Raw genomic sequence first — 14,636 nt, 5'->3', positions numbered from 1 at the left:
TAACAACGCAAAAACAGAAATACTGAAGTGCAACAAGAAACAAACGACAATGCAACATGCATAGAAACGAACTATTAGATTACAACTGCACAATTCCTGACTAGGTCCTGGACATTAAAAAAAATGTTGGATTGAACATGGTTTTGTAGCTTGCCAAACCAAGATCTTAATAGCAATGTTAAATATCCCTCGTGATATGTTACAGTAAGCGTATTGAATGATGACACAATTTGTTATGCATTTCTGTATTTAAATTATTTTTTTATATAAGTATTTAGGATGACGATACATCTTCAGGTTTGTTATAAAATTATTATATTTACCTGTTGCACAATGTTTTAAGCGCCATTTTGTAACAGGTAAAAAAAATGTTGACACTCCTCCTACAGCTTCTAATTACTACCTATAACGTCTATGTTAAATACGCCCCTACTTATATTGTATTCATGTCGTTTCGATGATTAAACCAATATGTTTACTTGTTGTGGTTTAAAAGTCTTTGTGATCGAGTTAAGCTATTTCAATTGAGATTTTATTGTCTTTTTTGTAATGTTAAACTATTATATTAGGTTGGTGTATAAGTTGGCGCCTGTTTAAATCCACTGTATTTTATGCACCTGTCCTAAGTAAGGAGTCTGTTGTTAAGTGGTTGTCGTTTGGTTGTGTTGTTCATTGTTGTTTCTCGCCTTTTATATATATGTATAGACTATAATTAGACTTTTGGTTTTCCTGGAGCCATATTAGAGCGTTTTACAGCTTGCTGCTCTGTGTGATCCAAGGCTCCGTATTGAAAGCCTTTCTATGAGCTAGACATTGTTACTTTTTATACGTTGTTAACATTCATGGAGAGTTGTCTCTTGGGCATGCACACCACAAGTTCTTATTTGACATAAAGCATTGATTCAATTACGACAATAATCTTATATTATGCAAGTAACGATCAATATATCTATAAAAGACATTCAGACAATAGTAGTAAACATGTCGGTTCAGGATTATTATAACCTTGGCTAGACATTCTACGTGTGACAATAACTGTGTTCCCAGTGTTGCAATTTACTCAAAATAAACAAAGAATTAATGAAGAAAACTAAATAGGTTTGGCTAGCTATAAAACCATGTTTGATCAACCATATTCTACTTATGAAAATGCTTGTACCAAGTCAGGAATATGAAATTTGTTACCATTCGTTTTATATGTTTGAACTTTTGAGTTTGCCATTTGATTAGGATATTTCCGTTTTAAATAATCCGTGACGATCGGTATTTTTGTTATTTTACCTTTCACAATACTTCATAGTTTGTGAGCATGGTGGAATGACCTACGATGACCTAAATGTATAATTAGGTAAATCGAAGACATTTTGTATAAGGTGAATAGTCGTTTTATTAACATCTTACTACATCATTTCGTACTTCATTGTCACCGGAACAGAAGGTTAACACGATAAACAATTCATATCTGTGAAGACAAATTATAGATGACTTAAACATTTGCATATTTTTTTCAGTGACTGGTTAAATAAAATTGAAATGGTTGTCATAAAAAAAAAGCGCCAATAAGATTGTGCGGCAAATAAGTAGAATATTTGTTTTTCGTATGAAGCCTTCCAAATGCACATCAGCTTACACCAATGCCATGAACGTTTTAAATTTCTGATTGTCTGAACTTGGAAAAACTTCGAAAGAACGGTTGAACCAAATTGTAAAAATTGCACTTTTTTAATTTGAAGGGCAAGACGGGGAAATAGTTTTAAATGTCTTCTCTAGAAAAATTTGATGCATGTGGATTTTCAATCAATTCTTTAGTGTAAACATATATGTTAACAGGGGATTTGGAAACAAGATGTTACAATATGAATCCCTGTTCACTTTTCGGGTGCGAGTGCTGCCTTGTAGCGGCATTATCCTGTCCTTTTTCTTAATTAACAAGGGTGTCTTTTACGTGCAAGAGATATTGCTCTCTTTTATGGGTAAACCATTGATCGTCCTCTGCTGACGGACTGTGATCGTTCCTCAAGACCATACTCGCAAATGGTGTCAAGGGAGAGCCAAAAATTCAGTCCCTGTAATTTTTCCACAGAACGGGAATCGAACCTCTTTCTTTGTGTTAATAGTCCAATGCACTAACCACTACACCATGGATCATTCCTTAATCCCCTTCCCTTTTATGTATGTGACCTACCGAATTAAAATATATACCGGATTTGTAATAAAACCTAAGCAACACGACGAGTGCCACATGTGGAGCAGGATATGCTTACCCTTCCGGAGCACCTGAGACCCCCTAGTGTTTGGTGGGGTTCGTGTTGTTTATTCTTTAGTTTTTTATATTGTGTCATGTGTACTATTGTTTGTCTGTTTGTCCTTTTCATTTTTACCCATGGCGTTGTCAGTTTGACTGTCCCTCTGGTATCTTTCGTCCCTCTTCTCTTTAAATGATGATCATTTAATTTCCATTTGTTTGCTTTCATAACCCATTTTTATTGCAAGTTGAATGTTTGCATCACTACTCATACACAAGTTGGCTAATTTAAGGCAAAATTCTCAATCTAATCCAAGAGAAAATGAATTGATTGAATCGACATACATGGAGCCAGAGTTTAAAATGATAAATGTCGAAAGCCGTTTTTGAAATCCTAAAGACAGGAGTGGACATGTGGGACGTATTAAAAAGTGAATGTTCTCTTGAAAATTGAAACTATGAGACACTGCAGAACGTATCTAATTGATGATGATAATCGATTTCCGATATCTCTATTTTTTAACATTAAAGAGGCGACATACATTAAAATCGAAGACAAATTGACAACACAGTTGCTCTGGTAGATTGGCCAAAACCTGCTTTACATTTGATACTAACACCTACTCATGGTAGTTTAAATTCGATGTTAGATCTAATTCGAGGATAGAAGACAATTTTTTGGTTACGAAAATTATAACATAACTATTAGTAATAATTTATGTTTTAATGACCAACATTTGCTATACAATATCAAGTGTCAAAGTAATAAAATTGTCCAAATTCTTAAATTTTGCCATCAAAACGCATAAACTGCAGATGTTCATGAGTTCATAACTTAATTAATTGGGATGTCATAATGACCTTGGATGGTAAACTACCTGTATAATTGTTTCACCTCAAACTTCAAATCGATAAAAAAAAAAGTCCATCTAAAATTAGATCTTTGAACAACCTTAGTACAAAATTACACCATAATCGCATCTTCTCCTTCAAGGTAATCTTCGAAGTTGCTTCTCTAGTTAGCAAAACGCAAAAAAAAAAATAACACTAAAACACGCGTATCTCAAGTTTTTTCTCTTCATTCTTTCGAGTGTGAAATATTTCTTCCAAATTAATAACCTATAAAAAATGGTGGTACAATTTTGAACAATATAATAAAACGCCACTACCTAAATAACGTGATATTTTTTTATGCAGTAAAACGTGTATTCCAAGTATAACATTGTTGAACTATATACACTTACTTTTTGCTGATATTTTAATGTTTTTACTGATTGATTTTTTTTATATTGTTATAACGTATTGACATGAGAACCGACTGCCTCGGTCTGTTTATTATGTACATATAAATTACATGTTCCTACTTATGAATAGTTTAGATTTGACGCAGTGTCATTTTGATTGATATTTTAGTCAATTAGAACTTTACAAAAGCTTGTAACATTACTTGTTGTATTCAAATAAAAAATATCATTATGATACTAATATACACTTACAAAAATTACTCTCACATATGTAGAAACAGGGAGACATACATGTGTAGTCCAACCACTTATCATTTGGATAACTGTACATGACACAGTTGTGGCCTGTTCCTTTTGAACCCCATCCACTATACCATTTTTTGTAAGTCATGGGGGACTGGTCATAACTCCAGCGAAACTGACCTTCTACAACATCCGTCAATCCTATCCAGTAATGGGTATTTTCTGTGATATAAAATTATTTTCGGCTATCAAGGCTAATTTCAGCAATCAATTGTAAATGCATGTTTTTTCCTGAATGTCTACATTACACGTAACCATTTGATATCATATCTGATTAAAAAAATGTTTTTTCCTAATGAATTATTTAAAGTATTGTGTTTCATAATTTAGACTTAAATTTCCTCTAAAATTTCTGTAACTTAAAACGTAATATGGAATACTACAAATGCCACTTTTAGTTTGTATTGTATACTTATATACGGATATGTACAAATTATCATAGTTCCCTCCAATTTAAGTTTACCTGGATCATTGTCCAATCCAGTGAATGAGTTTGAATGCTTGATTGACGACCATTTATTTACTATTCCTAGAGAACAATTGTTTTACTGGCATACGCCAAACTCTATCAGAGGTTGACGAAAACATACTTGATAATACTTGTTCTTCTTGATTTTATATTCCGAAACAAAATGGTATATTTCAAAATACGTAATCGTCCAGGAAAAAGGGTAAACTACAGACTACAGACTACGGACATTAAGTAACGTCATATTACAAGGGACTCTCAGAGTTTTACCAACAAATAAACATGAAAAAAGATGTGACCGGGTGAGGAACAACATGTACCGTCCTTATCCCGCGATGAATAAAGGCACCGCTGTTTCTAGAAACGAATATTTAAGAAAGGAATTGTATTTATTATTTTAGCGTCTACGTCTGGCAAAGTGCATATAGTCAGGGACGAATACACAGGATACCACTTTGCTCCTTTACATAATTTTCCTTATTAAGTTTGTTTCAATGTTTAAAACTTTTTCATTTAGGTTATAATTATTATAATCACCAGCATGATTTAATGGCCCATTACGGAAGGTCAATTTTACAAATGGTCAATATGATTTCGTTGTCGTACTCCTTATCTATTTTTTTTAATACTGACTGTTATTACTACCGGCTTTTTTATAACCTCTGGTTACTGCAACGAATGCCGCTTGCAGATCATAACATAGATTTAGAAACTACACCATCTGCCATAGAATGGGTAACTGGAAAACTAGGCATACAATTTTGGATGACACAACGTGATACTTACCACATGTTTGGAATCTGCCATAGATCTACAACCCGCCATGCATGTGAGTCTTGTATATATTTTTCGACAACTGGAGGCACATGAACTTGTAAATAATATGAAAAGACATACAATCGAGTACCACGTGTGTTAAGAATAATTATAATTTGTTTCAGATCCCGTTTAGTTGCTTTTTCATTGTCGTATATTAATACCCAGAAGTATACATTATATTTCAAAAATACAATTAATAGTTGGTTAAAAGTTATCTGAAAGTGATACTAACAAAGGAGTACTCGTTAAGAGATACCAAAGAATATTTTTAAAATACGAAAGAGGAGCGATTAACCTATTAACTATTTACTATCTGGCCTTTTTGTTGCTACCCAGCTGTTTTCGGAACTGTCGTCAATTTTCACTATATATCCACCAATTTCCCGGCATTTTCTCTACAAAGATTCCAATTTTAGAAAGATGAGCACATTATAGTTATGTGGCATTCATTTGTTTCTATCATATATATCTTAATCACAATTATTGACGTACACTTGGGATTTAACTGTTTATACGTAATTACATGACGGGTGCAGCTTTTCATACCAAAAAAACTGCTGAATATTTTTGGATGCCTGTTTCTTTAATATTCTGTTAAAGGAGTACGGTTTCCTCAGTCCTAAGTTGTCTATTATACTCAGTTGTTTTTATTGTGGTTTGTATACCGCTACCATTCTCAATTTGATTTTTGTTTTCGTTTTCCGACATTTTGTTTGTTTTTCCTTCAAACTGATAGTTTTAAACGTTTGTTTGTTGCTATTTACTTGTTAATCATTCATAAACAACTGCAAAGGCACAAATATAATTTGAATGCCTTTGCATTGCTTGAACAGAAACTAACATAACATGTCAGTCTAGGTGGCTGTGACGAGTTTATAAACAATCAATTTGCCAATGGACTGGTGGTTGAAATTTCATACCCGAGGGTATCAGCACTTCTGTGTATACATTAATTATCATTAACGTGGTCATAAGTATAAATAAAGCTATTTACAAAACATTAAACGTTTTGACAAACTAAGGGAAAAGAATATCTCAGCTGTCTGAATTTTGTGTCTTCAATTTCGTACACAGAAGTGTTTTTTTTTAATTTTAAGATTTGTGCGTCACTGATAAGTCTTTTGCAGACGAAAAACGCGTCTGGCGTATACTATTTTAATCTTGGTATCTGTTATGAGTATATTTAAGAATAAGACAACACAATGCAACAGATGACATACAGTATGCCTAAGTTTCAAAGAAATTCATATGTAAATCACAAATATATCATAGATTATACTTCATGGAAGGTTACCTCTGATGTGAACCAGTTTACTCTCTCGGTTCCAAAATAATAGCAGTGCCCGTTATGTTTCTCCCATTGTCGTGCTTTAAGGTAAAACAGAGAAATCAAAATTAAAGGAAAACATTCTTATAAACTTTTGCCTCTTTTATTTTAAGGATTGAGGTTTATCTAAGTGCATTGATTTTATTTCCATGAAGATATTGCTCCATTACAATAATTGTGTTTAGTAAATAATGAAAATTTTAAAAATGTTCAAGACCATGCTTATGATATAAAATATCAAATTGAAGAAGTCAAATATTCAATATATCTAACCAGTGACGTAACAAAATTCATGTATGTATTCACGAATACGCGATCACTTAGTATGTATACAAATTATTTCACATAACTTAAATTGGGTAATCGCGTTAAGGTCTAGAATTTTCCAAACCGATATGAGTTGCTCTTTCTTTAGCTTTCTATGCTGTATTTTGCCTTTTGATCGTTTTTCGGTTTTTTTTTGCCATGGTGTTGTCCGTTTGTATTTTTAATTTGAATTTGAATGTCTCTTTGCTATATCTTTTGTCTCTCTATAACAAACAAGGTATTTTGAATGCAATTGATGGCAATAAACTAAACTCAATTGAGACTGAATTTGAATTGAAGTGACAGGATTACATTATAACAAAATTGACAGTAACGAGTATATTTGTAAAAACCCAGGAATGTTTATTAACAAAATATAAATAACACATAGATCAGAGGGTTATAGAGCAGATTGTTACCCCGAGAAAACATTGTCAACCGCGGCGAAGCAAAGGTTGACAATGCTTTTTCAAGAGGTACCAATCTGCTCTATCACCCTCTCAGATATATGTTATTTAATTTATTATACTGAATGTCCTATCATTATTATCTTTTTACAGATGAATTGTATTTGAAAGTATTTTCTATGACGTCACGTACATAACAACGTTGCGAGTATTAGAAAAATCAACAGAAGTGAAGCAAAATGTTTCATTTTTTATTTTGACAGTCAAATAATAAGATCTGATTTGAAACGTAGAACATAAGCATTGTCTTTAATTACTTGATGTAAATTCAATTTATTGTCCTTTGAATTGTCGATTTTTGATTGGTCTGGACGCGAGGGTGACATTCAAAAAAATTGTCACCCGCTCAGCAATGTGATAGAGTAAATCAACCTCCTCGTATTAGCCAATCAAAATATGACATTTTAACGTGAATTATAATAATGACAAATATGATGTTCTGAATCAAAACAGTCAGAGATATATCAAGGATTGTCAAGGAAAGCGGCAAGGGAAACAGTTTAACAGAAGTAATGGGAGATATTAGATAGAATGTAGATTTAGGAACCCTTACTAAATGATACCGAAAGATATGAAGACCTTTATGACCTATATGTACATGAGTTGAACTAAACATAGATTTATAAATCATCATACAAGGTAAAATGGTACGTCTTTGCAGTGACAAACGGCCATATGATACACAATGATACTGTAGGAATTAATGGAATGTGCTGATTTCGCAATTTTGCTAATGATATTGTCAAAACTAACTTACGTCAAGCAACTGAAAATGCTCTGTTCTACAGTCTGTTACTGGTAGGATATGAACAAATACCTATATTTCTAAACAAAAATAAACCAACAATGGACTCCAACTGAATGTCGAACAATTGATAACAAAAACTGACATTTGTCTTACACTTTAATTATAGATAAACGTTTCTAACAATCTGACTAGGATATGATGTTCGTAAATCAAGGTCAAATTGTCGTAAACATTATCTAGAGTCCAATTCCAAAATTCTGTTATGGAACTTATATATAAATATACTTTGTCTCACCTGTAAGAACACACAACTTCGTTATTTTAGAGTTAGAGACAAATAAATAAATTTGGTGTATTTACTGTCTTTTTTCCAATTTTGTCGACACGCCCACTCTGACGTTGTGTATTTATACGCCAACATGTGTGTACGTTGTTATTGTTAATATAAATAATATAAAAAGTTCGTTGAGACTTATTTTTGATCGAAATTTATTCATAATGAATGGCGATAATTGATTTTTAATTTATTGAACCATACACTTAATTTTTGGCTTCGTGGATTATTGAATGTGAAGAGTCAAAAATTTTATGGTTCAATAAATTCAAAATAAATAATAGCCATTCATTAAAAATATTCGACAGAGGGATAAAAAAAGCAAAACTTCACTACTGTCATGTTGATTTATTGGGAATTGATCACAGCAAATGAGAATCTCAATATTTTGGAGATTATTTTGATAGACCCTCTTGCTACGTTTCCAACAGAGATGAAATTCTGAACAGTTTTTAATGATAAAACAATGATCACGGATATATTGAAGGTGAATTCTTAAGAAGGATAGTGGTTAGAGTAATAGTTTAGAAAACTATAATGATGTTAAAAATTAAATTTGTTGTTATACATTTTTACCATGTGTTAAATTGTGGTTTGTCATTACGTCGTCTGATCTTTTAATTACCGAACGTGACTTATTCCCGATTGTGACTGTTTTGCTGAGTGTAAATTCGCATTGCTATAAGACGTGTCACGGTACTTTTCTATCGCAAATTGATGTATTTAGTGTTGATGTTTGTTATTATCATCGGGTTTTGTCAAATGTCTTAACGTCTTTTCTGTTATATTCGAGTGTAATGGTAAATATAATTAATCACACCTTTCATTTATTAGATTTAAGTTTTGTTCAACGAAATTTATGCGATATATTTGGTTTACAGTTTGATTCAGAACAAACACCGACAGAGCTAGATAATACATAGAGAATATCATATGGCTTTTTCAATATCGCATCCGTATCAACCCGAGACACCAATATAATCCCAAGAGCTTTGCTCGAGGGATTATATTGGGATGAGGGTTGATATGGTGTGTGATATTGAAAAAGCTATATCATATACACTTCATTATATACATATACCTCAAGTAGAGGTTTTTTATGTAACATGACGTCATACAGATAAGGTGGTTTGAAATGACGTCATACAGATTATAGGTTTGACATGACGTCATACAGATTAGGGATTTGATAAAGCCTTTGCAACAGTGACTGCAATCGATGACGTGACGTCATACAGATTAAAGGTGTGATAAAGCTTTTGCAACCGTGCTGATATCGATATCATCACGGGTGGCTGATACAGCACGCTTGCCATCAATTGTATTACACATACAATTTATCTGTATTTACTACTAAGTATGTAATGAAATTAATTATCTAATTACTACCACAATTTGATAATAATAAGTATTGTAATTTTTTTTGTTATTAGTAAATGTAATATCAGTATAACAAATCTCATCTCAAATCAATCCTAATTCTATCTTATTTATGGGAAATATTTTTACAAAATCAAATATGACGTCACTTTGTGTTTTTTTTAAGAATTTCATTTTTGTTTTATAAAATTTACTGTTTGCAAAAGTATGAATTATTCTAAATAATAAGAATGTTCTATCCCAGGCAGCTGTAAACCCTAGCCGTAATTTGCACAACTTTTTGGAACTTTTGGTACTCAGTGCTCTTCAACTTTGTACTTATTTTGGCTTTCGAACATTGTTCATCCCAGCGTCACTGGTTAGTCTTGTGTGGACGAAACGCACGTCTGGACTATTAATTTTTAAACCTGATACCTTTTGTTATTTATTCGTGTGTTTCTCTGTCCTATATGTTCTCCAATTTATTTGTATTGTAGTCTTGTCATGTAGTGTTGTCATTTTAATGTTATATATAACATTGCCATAAAAGCGTGAGGCTTGGCATGTCACAAAACCAGGTTCAACTCACCATTTTTTTCTTAAAATGTCCTGTACCAAGTCAGAAAATGGCCATAGTTATATTATAGTTCGTTTCTGTGTGTGTTACATTTTAATGTTTTGTTTCTGTTGTGTCGTTGTTCTCCTCTTATATTTGATGCGTTGCCTTCAGTTTTAGTTTGTAACCCGGATTTGTTTCTTTTCTCTATCGATTTATGAATGTCGAACAACGTTATACTACTGTTACCTTTATTTATACATTTGGATATTGAAATTACAACTAGCGAAGTGTATATTGTGTTGACGTCGACGAATTTGAAATAATAAAAAAAATCCAGACGCACGTTTTGTCTACAAAAGACATTTCAGTGACGTCCGAATCAAATATATTAAAATTGCAAGAAAGAAGTTATGGCGAAGACCACACACAACTGAAAATTAACCTCGTTTAATGTTACAAGAAAGCAAGTTTTCCACATTATGATATCTATAATTAAACACAAAACAACATATTTTATAGTTAAATTGAGGCAGATTATTTTGTTCATATCTATCTTGTGTTCCTAAAGGAGATGCGAATCAAGATTAAAAAACAAAACCCTAGTAACTTGACTCGACTAAGGTTATCTATTATATGTTGAGGTTTAAAACCTTTGTATTTTCGATTTATTCCAATTTAATGAATGTTACATATATAGAGAAAAACCAATGAAAAGTGCTGACTACTGGGCATGTGTCAAATTATCTAAATCAGTAATAGGAAACAATCTGTAAATTTACAGATAGGTTGACCATTCCAGTTTTAAAAGGTCTAAGCTTGTGGAAACTGTTTCAAGTGAGTTTAGAAATACTATGAAGCGACATCGTATCGGTTAATCTGAATTTGTTGATTTGTTCACTTGAGTCTTTATGTTTCAGTTCTAAGATGTCTTATGCATATTATTGGGATGTTAAGAATTTTACTACTACTCGTCTTCTTGACTCTCTTGTATAATACTCATGGATGTCAAACGATAAATTGAAATATATAATAATTTAAAAGACGAACGAGATATTCGGTCAACTGTTGATGTCGGAAATATAAAGTCAGTGTTTTACGAAAAAATACCGTCTGTAAATATATTCTCATCTCGCAGAACCAAAACAAATAAATTGACCGTATGAACTTGTCTTAAACGTTAATATAAAAAAAGATGTCACGGTGGTATGATTCCCAATAAGACAACTATCCACAAGAGACCAAAATGACACAGAAATTAACAACTATGGGTCATCGTACGTCCTTCAACAATGAACAAAGCCCGTACCGCATAGTCAGTTATAAAAGGCCCCGAAATGACAATGTAAAACAATTCAAACAATACAACTAACGGCCTTATTTATATATACAAAAAAATGAACGACAAACAAATATGTAACACATTAACAAACGAAAACCACTGAATTACAGGCTCCTGACTTGGGACAGGCACATACATATATAATGTGGCGGGGTTAAGGTGATTCTTTATCCTTTATTGAACAAAACATGACATAACTTGGTTGATAATTTGTTACATTATACATAAGTAGGAAAGTAAAAGAAAAAATCAAAGAACAATTGATATGGATCTACATGAACCATCACATACATTTCTACATATTATAGCAATTGGTGTGCATTAACTATACTATCTTGTCGTAAAATAACAACTTACCTTTAAAATCATTTTCTACTAATTGTAAAATCTTCCCATCCACATCTTTCATATTACTTTTCAAAGTGGTCAAGGTATTCTTTACATCGGTTTCCAAAGTATCAACAGTTTCACTAAGATTCATTTTCAAAGCAATAAGTGCGTTCCTAGATTTGTTAAAATCTTGGTTGACTACACGGCTTGGAAAACTTAACACACCTTCACAGATAAACACAACTAACACAAACAACATCATGTTCATCATTTCACTGTATAAAATTGGTATCTATATGGTTGGCGTTAACACGCTTTCTACCACATAAATTAATTATTTAAAAAAAAAAATCCAAATATTTATAATGTGAAAATCTACCTTTGGTTTTATAGCATTCACAGATAATTTCTATCAACTTTGATCAAGAACGACGCTAAAAACACAGAACCTCTAGCTTTAAATAACAAATATTGGGAAAACAGCCAAAAAAAATAAATTTATATACTGGCTATCTATATGAATATAAAAGTGGTTTGAAAACATCCAAATTCTAAAAAAACGAATTAACCGTTAAATTCCTTCCTATCATAGGAATTCAAACTGTTGTATAATGATTTATGACTTACTAAAACATTTACGTACTTTCTTTTTTTAGAAAAACAGGCACGTGCCAAAAATAATGAGTTTTCTGGGTTTGTTTGAGTTCATTTCACAGAATATCAAAACATAAACCAGTAAAGGAACCGTTGATGATGGATCTTCCTTTTGACTCCTTTGTTTAACTTTGCATCTTTTATGTTCTTTTAATTTTTATTTATAGAACAGACTTGCTAAGCACATGCAGAACCATTCTACAACTGCTGTCAATTCAGATGTGCAAGCATACGTGGACAAAATGAGATCGATTATCTTCTTTTGAAACATCAAATATAAGAGATGTTTGTTTAGATTGTTTTTTAATAATTGATAGAATTGAAGGTATAAATATACGTTTATTCATCTGTATAAATGTATCTTCAACATTTGAACAAAGGAGCAAGCGCCATCAAAAAGAATTGTTTTTATTTGTTTTCTTTAAGGAGAGGGGAGGCGAGTAAAGAGCGGTTTTCCTAGGAAATTTTGGATCGGTTTGTTTAATTGTCTGGCTTTCTGTTAGACTTTCGTAAGCCTTGTTTGCCCTTGGTCAGTAAAATGTCGATATTTACCGTTACATTTGCGCGTAAAAATCGATAGGATGCGGGCATTTTTTTTAAATACATTTTCGTTTATCAATTTTACATGTAAATACAAGTAAATCATACTATTTTTTTTTACCTATTTATAACTATCCCTTTACTTTGTCTATATCTGCTTTTCATGAACTCGGAGATGGAAGTGTAAATTATCAAAAATGAAAAAAAAAAAGAATGAAAATACCTGTCAGATTTTTCTGTTGAATATTCGAAGCCCAAAAATTTCGGGCTGATGTTTTACTAAAAAGACATTTATTTTCGAGATACCTATCTGGTGCAGTGAATTGACACGGTAAATGCTATTGTACTTAAAACATAATATACAGTATTTATATAGTTATATAATGCTGAAAACTTTTCAAACAGGTTGATGCTTTCATGTAATTAATAAGGTGTTTTTTATGAAGTTCATCGGTTGTTTTAAATAGTTTAATCAGAATTTTGTTCCCTGAAAATTTTTTTTATTGTTTGGGCTGAAAAAACAAATCTACATTTCAAAGGTCTTGTTTATATTTTTCAATGTTGTCCAAATATGGAACGTCATATTAATAAACAGATCTGTGAAATAAATTGATAACTTTCTGTTTGCATAACATACAGTGCAATCTTAGTGTAGGTTTGATCATACACTAAAAACTGTTTCAATTATTATCAGCAGTCTACATCATTGCATGTAATTGTTACCTATGCGTATTGCTATTAATGATATCAAGTTTAGTGTACTTCATGACTTGTTTTTAACAACTCAAATGTGTTATCCTGAGTGAGACAAATTTACTGTCTTTTCAAAGTTGTCAATAGACATATATTTAAAAGGGCGCACTACGTTTGCGCGCATTTGGGGATTAAAATGTTTTACGTTTGCGCGCAGCTTTTGATTACATTTGCGCGCATTTATCTTACAGGTAAACTCAGGTGAAGAAAAGGTAGAATTGATAGAATATAATGCAACCGACTTATCCTGCTTGTATCCAACTTCTACCTCCTCGTGGGTGAGTAGGTGATTTAGTCTAACGGAAAGGGTACTTTTACTTAAAATAATTGAATAAATTCATAGATAAATAAGAGTTATTGCATAAACTTGCCTGAGTTTACCTGTCAAATAAATGCGCGCAATAGTAATGAAAAGCTGCGCGCAAACGTAATGATTTTTGCGCGCAAATGTAATGGTAATGCGGACAAACGTAATGCACCGATTTAAAACCAATTAACAAAACGGGCGACCTACATTTGCGCCAATTTTAAAATGACACGCCTTACATTTGGGCGGAGAAATGGTATTACGTTTGCGCGAAGAAATGGTATTACGTTTGCGGGAATTTACTCATAGTACTTATATCACTCATAACTGTTTTAACAAGGTTTTTATTGTAGAAAATGGTAAATTTAGAAAATTTTAGTATTGTCGCCTTTGGAAGAATAAATACAACCGCTTTCCCTTTGCTATCTATAATACTAAAATAACGTGGTCCTATTTGTCAGCCGTCATGGGGTAAAAACGACAAATCAAAGAATAACAGTAGAAAAATCAATAAAAAAAAAAAAAAAAAAACA

General features: G+C 32.0%; 1 protein-coding gene across 1 annotated transcript; it reads right to left on the bottom strand.

Moving 5' to 3' along the window:
* Positions 1-2,973: 2,973 nt before the first annotated feature.
* Positions 2,974-12,183, bottom strand: LOC139482883 (perlucin-like protein). Its single transcript, XM_071266915.1, has 5 exons — positions 11,877-12,183; positions 6,375-6,448; positions 5,391-5,475; positions 3,742-3,954; positions 2,974-3,364 (listed from the first exon to the last, which is right to left on the bottom strand). The coding sequence occupies exons 1-5, from the start codon at positions 12,118-12,120 to the stop codon at positions 3,357-3,359; spliced, it is 624 nt and encodes a 207-aa protein (XP_071123016.1). The 5' UTR covers positions 12,121-12,183; the 3' UTR covers positions 2,974-3,356.
* Between the last annotated feature and the right edge of the window lie 2,453 nt (positions 12,184-14,636).

This window comes from Mytilus edulis, chromosome 7, assembly GCF_963676685.1.
Source record: "Mytilus edulis chromosome 7, xbMytEdul2.2, whole genome shotgun sequence".
Classification (NCBI taxonomy): domain Eukaryota; kingdom Metazoa; phylum Mollusca; class Bivalvia; order Mytilida; family Mytilidae; genus Mytilus; species Mytilus edulis.
The sequence above is the reverse complement of the archived record's forward strand: the minus strand, read 5'-3'. Positions and strand labels throughout refer to the sequence as shown.